The sequence below is a fragment of the Myxocyprinus asiaticus genome, chromosome 34 (assembly GCF_019703515.2).
Source record: "Myxocyprinus asiaticus isolate MX2 ecotype Aquarium Trade chromosome 34, UBuf_Myxa_2, whole genome shotgun sequence".
Lineage (NCBI taxonomy): Eukaryota > Metazoa > Chordata > Actinopteri > Cypriniformes > Catostomidae > Myxocyprinus > Myxocyprinus asiaticus.
Genome location: NC_059377.1, coordinates 27,854,601 through 27,871,183, shown reverse-complemented (window position 1 = coordinate 27,871,183; position 16,583 = coordinate 27,854,601). Strand labels below are relative to the sequence as shown.

Here is a 16,583-nt window from a genome sequence, read left to right as displayed (position 1 = left end):
GATATATTAAACCTGCTTGTGATATATTGCTTAATTATTACTATTATTATTATTATTCATTACCATTACAGTGAATATTACATTTAACTATGCAGTTGTAATATATTTCTGTCACAATTTCTTCAATTTCAGGGCTCTAGCTTACATTTTGAAATGTACTTTTATTATGATGTGTTTTTTTTTCTTTTTTTTGGAAACTAGAGCCCGACCGATATGGTATTTTTGAGACTGATACCGATTTTAGACTGGGAAAATTCACCGATTACCGATATGGTGGCCGATATATTAAATTTTTGAGATGGAATGAAAACAGACCTTTTCTATGTGGATTTTTCACCAATTTTGCACCGATATGACTATGCAAAGGTACTCAGAAGGCTGCTTTCTTAAACAAATATTTTTTTATCAAAGAATATTTGACATTATTGTTATACATTGTCAACAAATTCTAGAAATGAACACTGAGAAAATAAAGAATAAATAAAAATACAATATGTAGCTTAATAAACATCAGTACTGTATGTTTAGTATAAGTCAATTGCTGACCATTTAAATAAAGAATAAATAAAAACAAAACAAATAGTTAAATAAACATCAGTACTGTTTAGTGTCAGTCAAATGCTGACCATCAAAATAAAGAATAAATAAAAATAAAATAAATAGCTAAATAAACATCAGTACTGTATGTTTAGTATCAGTCAAATGCTGACCATTAAAATAAAAATAAATAAAAATAAAATAAATAGCTAAATAAACATCAGTACTGTATGTTTAGTATCAGTCAAATGTTGACCATTAAAATAAAGAATAAATAAAAATAAAACAAATAGTTAAATAAGCATCAGTACTGTTTAGTATCAGTCAAATGCTGACCATTTAAATAAAGAATAAATAAAAATAAAATAAATAGCTAAATAAACATCAGTAGTACTGTTTAGTATCAGTCAAATGCTGACTATGTTAATACTGCCGAGTCAAGAGATAAACAGCGGCAGTGGTGTTACACTGTATTCTGCTATACAAGTTCAGGGGAAACTTTCAACAGTGGAAAACCAGACTTTTAAATATTACATTTTATAAATGACAGGACTGGAATTGTTTGGTTGAAGGGGTACCAAACTGTGAATCCTAAACAAAACAGTTTGGTGAATACATGTTTACTCATTAACTTCCACTCAGCTGACAACAATGAAAGTAGCTACGTGATTAGCTAGTTAGCTATAAGCTCGTTTTCAGAGTAAAAGAAGGATGTTGTTTATTTTACTTTCCAGCATTGTGTCTCACCAACTAGGTAATAACATAGCGTGAAATCAACACTCAACAGACAAAATCCACCACTGCACCGTTGTCTGCTGAGCTGCAAAAAGATGCTCTGATGTTTACCTTTCAATTTGCTACATTACTGACTGCACAGACAAACTATAGCTGGCTAACAGCAAACAGACATGAGTAACGTGGTTGTCAGGGACAAGGTTAACGTTATATTAGTTATATTGAAAAGGGAAAATGATGGGGTCATTGTTTATTAAGTTTCCAGTATGTATTTAACAGAAAAAAAAAAAAAAACTATTATGAAGGACAAACTCCAATTACAACACTTCTAGAGCAAATAGTTTTCCTAAAAATGGATGACAGCATACGTGGACAGCGGGACTAAGCTGTGAAATTTTAAATAATACCAAGCTATAGAAAGTCTTTTTTTTTTTTTTTTTATCAAATTTTTTATTATGTTTCCAGGAGTGTTTGTTATTCATGTTTTTGAGACGTTACAGACATTACAACAGAAATTTGCATAATTAATTCTGATTCAAAGTAATGGCCAACCTCATCCAATCACTGCCAACCATGATAAAATAAAATTATACATTATAAATTCTGAATCTATGCACTGCTTACCATTGTCCCATGTCTAAAACGGAACTTTTGATAGGAAGTTTGGATTGAATGCACTTAGATGCATAGAGAGCTATAGGATGCTCCCTTGCTCCCTATTTAGTGAATGACTTAACCTCCAGTGTGCTGTCTCTCTGCACTGATCTTAGAACAGTTTGAAATGCAACTTATTTTCATCCTAACTCCAAAGAAAGCCTCTGAAAGCAACATTTTTGGATGAACCCATTGATTCTCATTGTAATAACGCACAGTAAATAAAGGATTTCTAAGCAAAAAATGTGCTAAAATACATATTAGTATACACTGTGTTTAGCAGCGTGGCGTTTCATGATAAATCGCTCAAATGTAAAAAATGGCATATCGGATGAAACAAGACACTCCAGTCTTTTGACTCAAAATGGTTTTAATGTACAAACTCAATTAGGTTTCATATCAGATGTAGTTTTGTTAGTGTTTCTCCCAAAGACAAATTCTGCTGTGGTCGGCATCATGTTGATTTGTCACACAACTCTTTACTGACAGGCCAGAGTCTTCTGAACTGAGATCAGTTGGTTTAACCGTTTCATACGTACCATCACACATATGTGTTTCTGCAACAGCCAGTTGTGCTCAAAAGTTTGCATACCCTGGCAGAAATTGTGAAATTTTGGCATTGATTTTGAAAATATGACAGGATAGTGATCATATGAAGCCATTAATTATCACATAGTTGTTTGGCTCCTTTTTAAATCATAATGATAACAGAAATCACCCAAATGGCCCTGATCAAAAGTTTACATACCCTTGAATGTTTGGCCTTGTTACAGACACACAAGGTGACACACACAGGTTTAAATGGCAATTAAAGGTTAATTTCCCACACCTGTGGCTTTTTAAATTGCAATTAGTGTCTGAATACAGAAATACAGAAATACAGACTGCTCTGGAAAAAGACGGTGTGGTTGTTTCAAGGAGCATAATACGACGATACTTGAACAAAAATGAGCTGCATGGTCGAGTTGCCAGAAAGAAGCCTTTACTGCGGCAATGCCACAAAAAAGCCCGGTTACAATATGCCCAACAACACCTTGACACACCTCACAGCTTCTGGCACACTGTAATTTGGAGTGACGAGACCAAAATAGAGCTTTATGGTCACAACCATAAGCGCTATGTTTGGAGAGGGGTCAACAAGGCCTGTAGTGAAAAGAATACCATCCCCACTGTGAAGCATGGTGGTGGCTCACTGATGTTTTGGGGGAGGAGGAGCACTAAAGGCATGGGGAATCTTGTGAGAATTGATGGCAAGATGAATGCAGCATGTTATCAGAAAATATTGGCAGACAATTTGCATTCTTCTGCACGAAAGCTGCGCATGGGACGCGCTTGGACTTTCCAGCATGACAATGACCCTAAGCACAAGGCCAAGTTGACCCTCCAGTGGTTACAGCAGAAAGGTGAAGGTTCTGGAGTGGCCATCACAGTCTCCTGACTTTAATATCATCGAGGCACTCTGTGGAGAACTCAAACGTGCGGTTCATGCAAGACGACCAAAGACTTTGCATGACCTGGAGGCATTTTGCCAAGACGAATGGGCAGCAAGAATTTGGGGCCTCATAGACAACTATTACAAAAGACTGCACTCTGTCATTGATGCTAAAGGGGGAAATACACAGTATTAAGAACTAAGGGTATGCAGACTTTTGAACAGGGGTCATTTCATTTTTTTCTTTGTTGCCATGTTTTGTTTTATGATTGTGCCATTCTGTTATAACCTACAGTTGAATATGAATCCCATAAGAAATAAAAGAAATATGTTTTGCCTGCTCACTCATGTTTTCTTTAAAAATGGTACATATATTACCAATTCTCCAAGGGTTTGCAAACTTTTGAGCACAACTGTACATTACAAGTTGCCAGATTCAAATCGGCTTTTGCCGACACAGGCTGCGCTGGTCAAGCCCATTTGTTCACGTTTACTATGTTATTTACAGTATTTTTTTATGACAATAAATAAAACAATATAAAAATAATAAATAAAATAATAATAAAAAATTACTTGTCTACGCTCTGCCCCGCTCTACCAGCTGTACAGTGTCACGTGCAAAAATAACTCACTCCAGGGGGCACTGCAGAGGAATTTAGACCCTACTCATGAAAAGGTTCAATTAATTTAAATTATGCGATGCCTATTGCGAGGCCATAATACAACGTCCACGCATGTGTAAACGGGGTTGCATGAGGTTAATTATCTTGCACAATACTTACAGATACTTTTATAGGTAATGGCCATTATTGTTTATATTGAGAATTTATTGTTTCAGTTTATTAACTGATTCAATTCAGAAGAACAGTTTTATCATTAGAAAAAAAAAAATATGCTCACATAAAGGTGCCTGAAATGGCCTTGAATTTCTGACAATTCTGAATACAGTAGATACTCTTTGAAATCTGAGAAACTCTAAAATGACTGTTCATGTTTCTAACTTTAACTCAGAATATTCAGTTAGAACATAATGTCATGAACATAGTAAGTGACAATTATCACAGTCTACTGTATAGCCCAGGGCCAGAGTAGGTTTCTAGATAGCAACAGTCTGCCTGTAATACCTCATCCTCTCCTTTTATTATCACTCTCCATGCACATGAGCAGACATGCATGCACTCATATGCATTTGTTTACTTAAAGCATAGTTGAGGGACGCAGACAGCCGAGAAACTTTTACAGATTTGAGCAAAATATTGCCCAGCAGTGCATGGGGTGGTGATGTCAAACGCTGGATAAATGCTGTTTATAGTGGCCACATTCCCACAAATTCTCCAAATGATTGTCCCAGCTCGCTGTTGATTAGATCTAGAAAGACTTTGCCTTAGAAAATTGTGCTATAAGCCCAGATTTTGTGTTGTAATACTTGATAAAACTGCTTTAGTTGATTCATTAGTCATCAAATTGGATACAGGGAATTGGGTTGCTCGAGCTACTCCTGTGTTGAATTCATTGGTGAGAGAGGGCAAAATGGCAACCCATTTGAGGCATACCCAGATCAATTCCTCTCACAATTCGGCGATAAATTACAAATTACAAAGCTCAAAGGGATACTAATACATTGCCTGGCTGCTGCCATGTGCAGCGTCAACTGCACAGCTGTTTTCTTTGGGTCCGAAGCTCTAAATCGAGTATTTTGTTGTAAATAAAATCTGCATTGTTACCATGGTATATGATCATGAAATTGGGTTTGGGTTTTCTTTTTTTTTCTTTTTTTTTTTTAATGATGTAAAGTAATCTATTGAATGCCGTCTGCACAGAAAAAGCATCTTAGTGTATAATATGAAATTTCCATTGTGCTCATCACAGTAGATTCTAATTGAAGATTACTTTAATTATACAAACAAGCTTTCCTTCACTCAATATGTTATTTAATTTCTTAGAAAGCCTGTGAAACAGGCCCTTTATAAAATGAGCCACTGTCTCACAATAGCCAATAAAACTGCCATATATTTATCAACTGCCACACTGGTGGAAACCTCTGAAAATCCTCCAGGCACCCTTTCACTTCTCTTAGAATCTTATTCTTAGTTCCTGCAAGAACTCTAAAGAACTCCTAAGGATTGTTAATGGTTCCTTCAGTAACCCCTCATAAGAGAAATGCTTCAAGGCACTTGAAGTATATTTTGAAGTTCATTGAGTAAATAAATAGGATATTTTGGGCTCCTTTAATGGGTGTCTGGAGGATCTCCAGAGGGTTCTGCTGGTGTGGCAGCTGAGGAACCTCATATGGTGCCTCTAGCATCTTTATATTTTTACAGTGACTCTGCCTTACTTAGAACACTGGACAACGTTCTTGGCATATTTAGGAACAGCACTGCTATACAATTCATGTTTTGCTTCACCTTAAAGGTAAATAATTTTCCAGTCTTCTCGGTTTTGCAGTTATGGATTATATTGGGTCTGTATGTCCCATCACCAAACTGAATTGCAACAATAAGGTTTTGAACAGATTTCCCAAAAGCTCCTGCCCCAAACTCCCACCATTGGTTGCGCCAATGTTCCTATGTCCGGCTTGTCAGAATTCTAAAACAAACAGAGCAACTTTTTATAGGAGAAATTATTATTATTATTTCATTTTCATAAAAAAAAATAAATAAATAAATACATGCATAACTTTTAAGAATCTCATTTCAAGAGTGCAAAAAAAATAAAATAAATAAAATAAAAAAAAAATTACAATAATAATTGCTGCCCACATAAAGAAAGAAGTAAGAGCAAGCAGAGGCCAAATGGTTAAAACGCACAGGTGATAGGCAGCAATCCTAGCGCCTGTTTAGCTTTTACATAGCTGTGTACTCTCTGATTTGGATTCAGACCACCTTTAATTGACATAGCTAACACATTGCTAACAGTTTTGGCATGCTGTGTCTGATTGTGGCTTCCTGCTGCTGAGTCTTTGTATAGTGGCTGTTTCTTTATGATTCCATTGGTATTTATTGTCTTTGTATGGAGTTCATTATGACATTTATGTTGTTTGCAATTTTGGAACATAGATTTCTATATTTTTAGATAGACTATATTTTTATCAACATTACAGAACTGGAACATCTCAGTTTTGTCAAACACTGCTTATTCTAATGAACATCCCTCTCGATTTCTTTCACAGGTTTCATATATACATGTGGTGGAACTTTAAAAGGGAGGAATGGGACTATTGAAAGTCCTGGTTTTCCATATGGATATCAGAACGGGGCAAACTGTACATGGGTTATTGTTGCAGAGGAGGGCAACCGAATTCAAATAGTCTTTCAGTCATTCGCGGTGGAGGAGGACTATGACTTTTTATCCCTCTACGATGGACACCCTCATCCAGCTAACTTCAGGACGAGGTGGGTGCTGTTTATAATGATGCTTTATAATGCTGTATAACTGCATACATGGAACTGCATTACAAGCATTCAGGTATACCATATCTGTATCAGAAGAGAGATAATGTGAGAACATAATACTGAGAACTGAGCTACTAGGTTCTCCTACACACACGCACACACACACACACACACACACACACATCTGGAGGAATGTGCTGAGTGTAATTTACGGTGTGACTGTAAGCCAGATAGCATGGTAGCTTGACTTTGATGCCAAATTAAAGCACTGCCAAGAACTCTCCCTGGATAATTACACTAAAACAAATTAAGCACTTTTTTTCTAGCTTAGCCATTGTTTCATAAACTCCTCAGTCCTTCACAGTGCACTCCCAGCCATATGAAGCTATACACATAAACATAATTATAAAAATGAAATATTCTGTAAGAGGAAAGGAGTATTCTGTACTAAAACAGCTTTTTAACACCAGTCTATAAGTCCACTCTACAGTAGTCTCACAAAGCCAGACTTTTGACTACGACATAAAGTCTGGTCCACATCGTTGCTCATTTTAGCCAAAAGCTGCCCACCTAGACAGAAAGAGACAGTCTGAGCACCCATATGTGCTTTTTATGTTTTTGGTTGGGTTTATCTGAAATAGATTATACCACAATAATAAGTACAACAGTAGTGAGTACAGATGCTTGTGGATATCCAGCTAACATCTAGATTGATATCTAGTCTCTCAAACTAAACTTTGAGTATGTTTCCACTAAGATTTGATGCCACTATCCTGGCAAATCTAGTGATTAGTTCTTCCTCAAAAGAGCTTGATGTATCATCCTGGTACCTTATTTAATGACTTGGTTTCCAAGTGGACAGTAAATCCAGCTAATCAGATTGATACAGTGCTTTGTAGTTTTTTTCTGTGCAATATGCATTAGATGGTCAGTAAACAGACTGCGTGTAGTCCAGGGAATTGCTGTCTGGGGCTGAGACTAACTCTACAGTGACAACACCATCTAATGGACAAATTAATGGACAAGACTATAATAAAGATGTCAGATATTCCAGACAAAACATTGTATCTCTTTGTTACAGGAACATGTTTCCACATAGAATCACATGGTTAACCGCTCATAAATATTGCTTCCTTTGGGAGTTGCTTACATTTCACTGTGTATCAGCACGATAATGCACCGGGAGACTCTACCTCCTCAACAGCTTCCCTTAACAAAAGGACAGACAAAAGGAAAAGCAATGTTAGAATTAAAATGTTGTGATATGTTTGCAAAGTAAACAGCAAAGTTGCCCTGCGCTGCCATGTACAGTATGTGCATGAACATACACAAAGGCATCCACATTTTATTTAATAATGATCATTTGAATACCTTATAGAGAGTCCCCCAGCCACTGGGGGTTGCATCAGGAAGGGCATCCTGCATAAAACCAGTGGCAAGTAAAATATGCGAATCACAGATGGTCCACTGTGGTGACCCCTAACGGGAGCAGCCGAAAGAAGAAGAAGATTTGAATGCAATCCATTTGAAAGGGTATGATGCTGAAGACTAGCTGAAATGCGGTTTAAATCCTTTTGAGATTTGTCCACTTCAACCACATGCGGAGGTGGTCGAATGCAGTCGAAAACGCATGAGACCACATTGGGCTCGTATTGTAAATGCTAATTAGGGGTGGGCGATATGACCAAAATCTTATATCAAGATATGAGTAATTTTATATCACGATAATGATATAAATCATGATATAGTAAAAGTTTTCTGGAAAATCAATAAAACTTGGTTTATATATATTAAATAACCATATTGTAATGCTATTTTTGGAATTCCAGTCAGTTAATTAAATACTTTATAATTAAAACTACTTCCTCTTTATTTGGAACAAGACAGACAATGTCAAAGTAAATAAATAAAAATCAACTTGTTTAAAAAAAAAAATCAACTTTACCAAAATGCTTAATATAATAGCATGCCACATTTCAGTTTAAAATGTTGTTGACCGATATTATTATTATTATTATTATAAACTTTGCTCAAGAAACTTAAGATCTTCTCAAAGCAATGCAACAAAGAAAATAAAACATAAGTAAAAAGATATCCAATGAAAATAAAAATTTCTGGAAGAAAATAAATATCACTTGCAAAATAAATAAATACATCTTTTGGCTTTCATAGTATTCTTTTGTGTGCTTCATTTTGAGGTGGTAAAACAGATTGCTTGTATTAGGAGTGATTATCGTCATACAAAACTGTTTGCAGATTACATTTTTCTGCTCTGTACACCATGTCACACCTGTTTTAATAACAAGCTCCTCTTCATTTTCAGTTAATACAGGCACTCCATTAAAATAACTCTTTTGTGTTTGTTTGTTTAGTTTAAATGCAAGTTTAATAGGGAAAAATAGTGCTGCAATTTTTTCATGCTTTATTTCGCTTTATTACTGTATCATGCAGTAACACATACAGTTTATGTCATTCATGTACTGTATGTCATCATAAAATCAGACACTCTCCTCTTGAAATCCGAACTCATATACTCAAAAGTGATGCATATTATGACCAGGTGTAAACAGCGAAGTCTGGTCTCGTCTGTCCATTTGTGATCGAATCTCCCAAAACACATCTTAATGGTGTAAATGGTGCCTTCAGGTGTGTTCTTTAGTCTTTATCTTGGCTAAAAGTATAACTCCAGCTAAAAGAAGTCTACTATAAATTCCAAAAAGAAATGCAGAACTTTTTGGTTGGTTAGGTTGGTTACAAGGTTTAAGTTGTTTATATGTGTTTTTATCCTGATTTATTAACATATGCAATTACTAAAAATTTTGGGTGTGGCCATATAAGGTAGTATTTCAAGCCCCTTACATGTTTATTCATATTTAAGTTAGGCAGAAAAAGAAACCAAATGAAACCAAAACACAGTCTGTTGTAGACTCATCTATCACCTGGGCTGGTGTCATTTGAAAGATATGCAGCAACAGAGGAGAGAGCAGACATTAAAACAAACTACAGTAGATGATTTGGAATTTATTCACATAAATGCTTTTGTGTGTCAATTAGAGATCCCTGTGCATCCATGTGTGTGTGTATGTGCATTAGGCAATGAAGAGTAAAGGTGGTGTCAAGGGGCCCTTGGGTTTTGGGGTCCCTCTTGCGCAGTGGATCGATGCTTGTCAGTTTCCAGCTGTTAACCAGCCGGCATGGTGCTGGTCTTGGACTCTCGTAGTCCAGCCTCTGTTTTCCCTGTGGATTGCTTGCCCATTTGCAAAAATCACAGACAACTCAGCTTAGTGATGAGGACCACTTCTCCAAACCAACAGGACATTATAAAAAAGGACTTTAAACAACCGAGAGTGTTGATATTTAATATAACAGCATAACAGCATTTTATAGCTTGTATTCTGCTTCAGCTTATACAAGGGAACGATTTTCTCATGTAGCCACTCATTTGGTTCTTCTCTCATTCCCTTCCCACATTACTCCTCTTTCTCGCTCTCCTGCTGGGAAGAGATATTAGAAAGGGGGTAGGTGCAGAGAAGATGAAGGAAGAATAATTTCAGAGCTTAATTAAACAGTTGCAGAAGTAAATAATGCAGGATTCGGCAGGCACATGTAGTGGTCGACCGATATATCACAGAGGCCGATAAATCGTCCAATATTCAGAATTGTTTTAATTATCGCATCGGCCAATACATTTTCCCCTTTGGCTGATTTGTTTCTTGAGGGTGCTGAGAATCGCCTGAGACATGTAAACGTCCAGTCACAGTTCGTTTTCTTGTTACATGCCATCATGTTACTACAATAATAGGCTGGTGTGCAACACGGTCTCATTTAAATGGTCTGCATATCAGAGATGCTGCAGACACGTTTGAGCTCATAATGTTAAAGTGCTCGCATGATTCATTCTCTCTCTCACTCCGCAACAGTTCCCTGTAACTTTTAACTGTCTTGTCTTATGATAAAAAGGCAAATATCAATAAAACTAAAATCATATACTGTCTGCAAATATGCACATATCTTGTTTAAACAGATGTAATAAACCAACCTCACAAAATTTCAGCAGATCCAGCATCCTATGGAGCGCTCATAAATCTTCCTCTGAAGCACATATTCTAACAGTCTCTCCTCAACAGTTCCTTGTAATTTTTCTAATGATAAAGGCAAATATCAATAAAACTTCTATTATACACTACCGGTCAAAAGTTTTGAAACATTTGACTGAAATGTTTCTCATGATCTTAAAAATCTTTTGATCTGAAGGCGTATGCTTAAATGTTTGAAATTAGTTTTGTAGACAAAAATATAATTGTGCCACCATATTAATTTATTTCATTATAAAACTGTTGGGCCTCATGTATTCAGATAGAAGACAAAGGCAGGCCTTACACAGTTATAAAACCTAACTCAAGCCCCTGCATACCTGGTCATAAATTATACTGATAAAAGTCACGCCAAAATCAAACAAAGGGAGTCCAAAACAGACTACAAATCCCATGAAGCCTTGCTCACTAAAGGATCGAACTCTCAACTCCTACTGGATGAGACACACAACAGAACGTCCCTCAACTATGACATCATCAAGGAGACTGCCGAGCAATCCGCATCTTCATCCATTTGCCTGCAGAAGTGAAGAGATTAAAGATTTCTCTTCCATCTTCAATCAAGTCGACATTTCTGATTTCTCCGCCAGCCTGCCGAGAAACAGTCAGCCATACGCCCGCCGACAGAGCGAGGAAACGGCCTCCCGTCATCACCCGAGCCTCAAGGAACCGGGTCGGAATTAAAGGATGGATGAACACACATTCTGCAGCCTCATGCGATTCAAGTAAGAGGTTTGCGTCTGGGCAGAGATAGAATATTATAGTGTGTTATTCTTGTGTTTCAAGGTTTTTGCTTGTACAGTTTACGGACCGCCATGTCCGCTCATTATTAATACTCAGGGTATTAATTATCACGAATCTGTTTTGCTGTGTGGTCCAACCAAATTGGACTGTTGTGCATTTTCGCCATTGCGGGTGAGACCGCAAACTGAGTTCATCCACTAAAGAGTCAAAGAACGCGGGACTTGTACGAGCCGTCCACCGCGTCTCTGAGCGATAAACTAACAGCTGCTTTCTCTCCCACGATCGCGAAATCGGCTTTAGGGCCGTCACTTAATTCTCTCTCTGTCTCTCTCTCTCTCTCTCTCTCTCTCTCTCTCTCTCTGTCTCTCGTACTACACACACACACACACACACACACACACACACACACACACACACACACACACACGCTCTCACACACACACCCTCATTTGTTATAGGATTATTTTGAATTCCATATCTAATCATATCACTGTTTAGTTTGTAGTTGTAAGTCGGAAGTTTATTGACTGCATTGTATTAATTATTAATTGATATTACTGCATAAATAAACTTTGTTTATATTACAAAGAGAAGTGTTTTGGTTTGTTTTACATATGCCTGTGTCATGCTGACGGGATGTCAGTGCTCGGATTCAAGCCTTCATTAATTTTTTTTTCCCGAAAATCGATATTCTTCGGATGTCGATTTTCCTAAGAAAACAATCTAATATTGAGACTGTTATACTATCTGGTTATTAGTCCCTGATTCCAGGGTGGTGCCCCATCAATGTTAATCCTTATTAATATTCTGTTGATTTTCGATAATTGATAATTATCTTTGATGATTGTTGAATTTGAATGATCAATAAGCTAGTGTTCATTTTAATTAATGTTTCATCGATGTTAACAATTGGTGATTATCTTTGATAATTGTTGATTTAAAGGATTAAAAAAAAAAAAAGCTAACATTGATTCTCATCAATGTTCTATTGATTTTAATAATTAATAATTATCTTTGATAATTATTTATTATTGCTAATAACCAAACCTGCTCCTAAATGTAGCACACTACATTTACTGGAGCCCCATATGAGGTTTTAATGAGTTAGATTCAATTGATTAATTTAAATATTAATTAATAACTAAAGAAATAATTATTAATTATTTCTGATAGTAACACTGATCGAAACAACCAGTAAAGCCCTACAAAACTAAAATTTAATTAAAAAACAAAAGTTTTTGAAATTGATGACTTGGACCAAATAATAAAGAAAATCAGCCAATAAGTGCCCAACATAGATGAGAACTCCTTCAATACTGTTTAAAAAGCATCCCAGGGTGATACCTCAAGAAGTTGGTTGAGAAAATGTCAAGAGTACATGTCTGCAAATTCTAGGCAAAGGGTGACTACTTTGAAGATGCTAAAATATAACACAGTTTTGATTTATTTTGGATTTTGTTTAGTCACAACATAATTCCCATAGTTCCATTTATGTTACTCCATATTTTTGATGACTTTACTATTATTCTAAAATGTGAAGAAAAAAAAATCATAATAAAGAATGAGTAAGTGTTTCAAAACTTTTGACCGGTAGTGTATATGGTCTGCAAATATGCAGATATCTTGTTTAAAAAGATGTAATTCACGAACCTCACAAAAATCCAGTGTTTTCTTCCCATTGAGTGCTCATCTAATATCTTCCTCTGAAGCACGTATTCCATCAGCCAGAATCATAAACTTCAGGATCAGGATCAAAAGTCCTCTGATTCACAAGTCATGATAGTCACTCCGTGACAATCCAAGCAGGCGATCTAGGCCGTTTAAACTGTCAGGAGATTGCTGCTCGCACTGGAGTGTGTGAGTGCAACTTCAAAGTAAAAGAGCTTCACGTGTGCTGTAGGTAAATGTCTTACTCACTATGCACTTATTTGGTATTTTTTGAGTAAATGCGATTGCTAACATGGACATGCCATTCATGGTTGCTGGACTACTGTGTGTACTTTTATTTCCTTCTTCCTAATATATTAACAATTTCTTCATTTTAAAATTAATTACTAAAATTTGATGACTAAACAGAAATCAGAAAAAACTGCTATCTACCATTTAAAATACTATATAATTTTTTAGATATTTTTTTTACAAAGTTAAAGTTTAGTGTGAAATTGAGTAAATATAGTGCTAAATAATAATGTATTCATTTTTTTAGCAATTTTATGTTTATGTTATTTACTATATTAAATTGTGTGATATATCGCATTGTACCGGTCTATTGGCCACCCTGCTCTCTGGATATCAGCATTGGCCATTAAAAAACCCATATCGGTCAATCACAGATTACATTTGTGTCTCACATCGCTATGCTCGCTGGCATCACAGACAAATTGCATGTTGCTATTCAGCCCTCTTAATTTATGCACTACAATTAAGGATTGAGACCTCTTTCACTCTCTCTCCCTCATGCCTCTTTGATGGAAGAAATATACTGCCCTTTTATAGCCACTACATTCCTTAGAGATCAGACACAAACAACACTTTGTTATTTCTAACAGCCTATTACACTTTATATATGTTATATATTCACATATACTGTATGTGTCCATATTTGATGATTTTGATTGACCAGGATTAATTTCTGCTTGCATATTTTATTGCTTCTGTGTCCAAGCATAAAAAAGTGAGCCGTTGTTACCTTAAGTATCTATTCCTTCCTGATCTGACTTAAAAACAAATAGCATTTTCGTGTTTGCATGTTAATGCAATCTGGTTGATTCAGTCATATTAAATAATATGGTTTACTTAAATAAAACCAATTAATTCAGATGTTGCCACATGAAGCACATTTTTTTGGGTTACCTGACTAAAAACATTTTTTACAATGACCCATATACAGTGTTGTGAGTGCTGTGTTATTGTTTTTGCACAGCCCATTTGTTCGTTTGTTTGTTTGAGGTTTTTATTTTTATTTTTTTTTTGCCTGTGTGTTTCTGCACAGATGTGTGGGCAATGTAGCCTTAGATCTTGATGGGTGATAGATGCCTTCTGTCTTTGTTTAACATCAGTAATGATTATTAATGTGACCTGGTGGGGACTTCACAGAGAGTGATGTATAAATGAATTATAAACTAACAGTGCCAGGGACTGGGTCTTACCCTGAAAGACATCTGAAGATATCAGTGATTAGTTGTCAAATATATGCAGATCTGTCTGAATTATTTGCAGCTTTTCTGAATATTCATAGATTTATCAAAACGAATTGTAGATGTGTTTAAATGATTATTTGGTTGGCAGGAAATTAAGCATACCCTCTCACATCTAGGGCCTTATGTATAAAACTTGCCATAGATTTCACATTTTCAAGTGTGAGTACACTCAAAGTCAGATTTTGCGTAGGTACAAAGTTTTCAGATTTATAAAACCGTACGTATGCCAGAACCTACGCAAAGTTCCCTTAAAGGGATAGTTCACCCAAAAATTCTCTCATCATTTACTCACCCTCATGTCATTACAGATGTTTATGACTTTCTTTCCTCTGCAGAACACAAACAAATATTTTTAGAAGAATGTCTCAGCTCTGTAGATCCTTACAATACAAGTAAATGGTGACCAGACCTTTTGAACCTCCAAAAAGCACACAAAGGCAGCATCCGTATAACTCCATATAACTCCAGTGGTTAACTCTACATCTTCAGAAGCACTCTGATAGGTGTGGGTGAGAAACAGATAAATATTTAAGACCTTTTATTTTTTTTAAATAATTTTTTTTATCATTAATCTCTTTGAAATCTCCCTGAAGTGAAAGTGAGAATTACAGTAAAAAATGACTTAAATATTGATCTGTCTCTTCAGTGCATTAACATCCGTTAAACAAAAACAATTTACCTGAGAAGCATAATTATATCTTAAGACTAGTTTACAGAGAATATATCTTATATTATGTAAGCCTTATTTTCACAACATTGGGAAATTATTTTTGATTGTATTAAGCATAAACCTAACCTAACCTAATTTATGTAATTTTGCTTCTTAGGTAATTGTTTTTAAATCTTTTTTATTTTTATTTTTTTTGGGATGTTTTTATAGATCCTTGAAAGTTATATTTTTTCTCGAAGAAAAAACAAAGATAGTGAATAAGAGAAGTATGTCTGACATCATCAGATTGCAGCTAAATAAATAAAATGTGCAATGTGTAAGCTTATCTTTTGTTTTGGATGGTATTTTTCATAATGTTTTTCAGTAGGCTACCATGAACGGGGATGTCATTGCGTTTCACGTCGGGATTACCATTAAATGGGGCAGGCAGGACATTTTATGCCTATGCTGTGCAGTGCTGCACCTGTGTGCGGCTGTACAGTGCCGTGTTTCTGATAAGACCTCTTCAGACAGCCTACCACCAGTCTTTGCATTGGTCCATTTGACTACTGAACACGGTTCTTTTACCTGGCCATTCCACTTCAGTCACAGTCAAAATCAAAAATCAAAAATCAAAAATCAAATCACTTTATTGTCACACAGCCATATACACAAGTGCAATGGTGTGTGTGAAATTCTTGGGTGCAGTTCCGATCAACATAGCAGTCGTGACAGTGATGAGACATATACCAATTTACAATAACATCAAATTAACACAACGCAATTTAAACATCTGTTATACATAATTAAACTCAACTTAAAACATCAAATTAACACAACACAGTTTAAACATCTGTTATACATAATTACACAACTTAAAACATCAAATTAACACAACACAATTTAAACATCTGTTATACACATAATTACACTCAACAATATACAAATAATAACATACACTGTACAGTATACAATATGCTGTTTTGTTTTTTTTTTTGTTTTTTACTATATAGATACTATATAGATACACATTATTCAATAAAAATTAAAATATATATAAAAAAAGTATATATATATATATATATATATATATATATATATATATATATATATATATATATATATACATAGAATGTACAGTATTGT

At 35.4% G+C, this 16,583-nt stretch overlaps 1 protein-coding gene across 1 annotated transcript in view; it reads left to right on the top strand.

Annotated features, from left to right (window-relative positions):
* LOC127425389 (CUB and sushi domain-containing protein 3-like) overlaps positions 1-16,583 on the top strand; it is a 701,868-nt gene that overhangs the window by 83,493 nt on the left and 601,792 nt on the right. Inside the window, exon 2 of the mRNA XM_051671320.1 lies at positions 6,528-6,750. Coding sequence (XP_051527280.1) covers positions 6,528-6,750 — 223 coding nt within the window. The remainder of the gene's footprint in view (positions 1-6,527; positions 6,751-16,583) is intronic.